At 68.5% G+C, this 607-nt stretch overlaps 1 protein-coding gene across 1 annotated transcript in view; it reads left to right on the top strand.

Annotated features, from left to right (window-relative positions):
• The window catches only part of MNEG_6683 (hypothetical protein), a gene marked incomplete at both ends in the record, with an annotated part of 2,504 nt that extends 2,136 nt beyond the window's left edge, over positions 1-368 (top strand). Inside the window, one exon of the mRNA XM_014044840.1 lies at positions 66-368. Within this exon, the coding sequence (XP_013900294.1) occupies positions 66-368 (303 nt within the window). The remainder of the gene's footprint in view (positions 1-65) is intronic.
• Positions 369-607: the final 239 nt, after the last annotated feature.

The following is a 607-nucleotide window of genomic DNA, read 5'->3' as shown; positions in this document are numbered from 1 at the left end:
GTCTCTCCCTCCCGCCGCGGACGCATCCACACGCCGCCCCACCCTTGTCCCCGCACCCCCACCAGATGACTCATCAGTCGCTGGCCACCCTGGCCCGCCGCCTCCCAAACCTGACCAAGGCGTGGCTGGACTGCCCGGGGCCGGACTCCTGGGCGCAGGTCGGCCGCGGACTGTCAGGGCTGACAGACCTGCGGCTGGACATGCGGCCGGACGGCCAGGCCGTGCCGGCGCTGTCGGCGCACGTGCTGGGCACGCTGCCCACCAGCCTGGTGTCCCTGCAGGTGGGCGCGCCTAACCGGGGAAAGCCGCACCAGGGGAGTAACATGTCAGATGAAGGCCGTATCGTTGCAGAGGCCGGACGGGGGTGAAAGTCATATTGCGGCAAAAGCCTAGGTGAAGCTGGGCCGGGGGGGGACAGCGTACTATGGAAGGAGCAGGGCTTCTCGGCAACCCCTCAAACTGTGGCCCTTCGGGCGGTCTGCTCGGCTGAACCGCCACCTGCGCACGGGGTTTACGCCCTTGCATCTTCCCTCGACCTCCACTGTGCCCTGCTGGATCCCCCACGATTCAGACAGGCGCTCGCAGCGCCCAAGCCTGCGCTCGCAAC

Source organism: Monoraphidium neglectum (genome assembly GCF_000611645.1).
Source record: "Monoraphidium neglectum strain SAG 48.87 unplaced genomic scaffold scaffold01111, whole genome shotgun sequence".
NCBI lineage: Eukaryota > Viridiplantae > Chlorophyta > Chlorophyceae > Sphaeropleales > Selenastraceae > Monoraphidium > Monoraphidium neglectum.
Note: the sequence above shows the minus strand (reverse complement) of the source record. Positions and strands in the feature narration are given on the sequence as shown.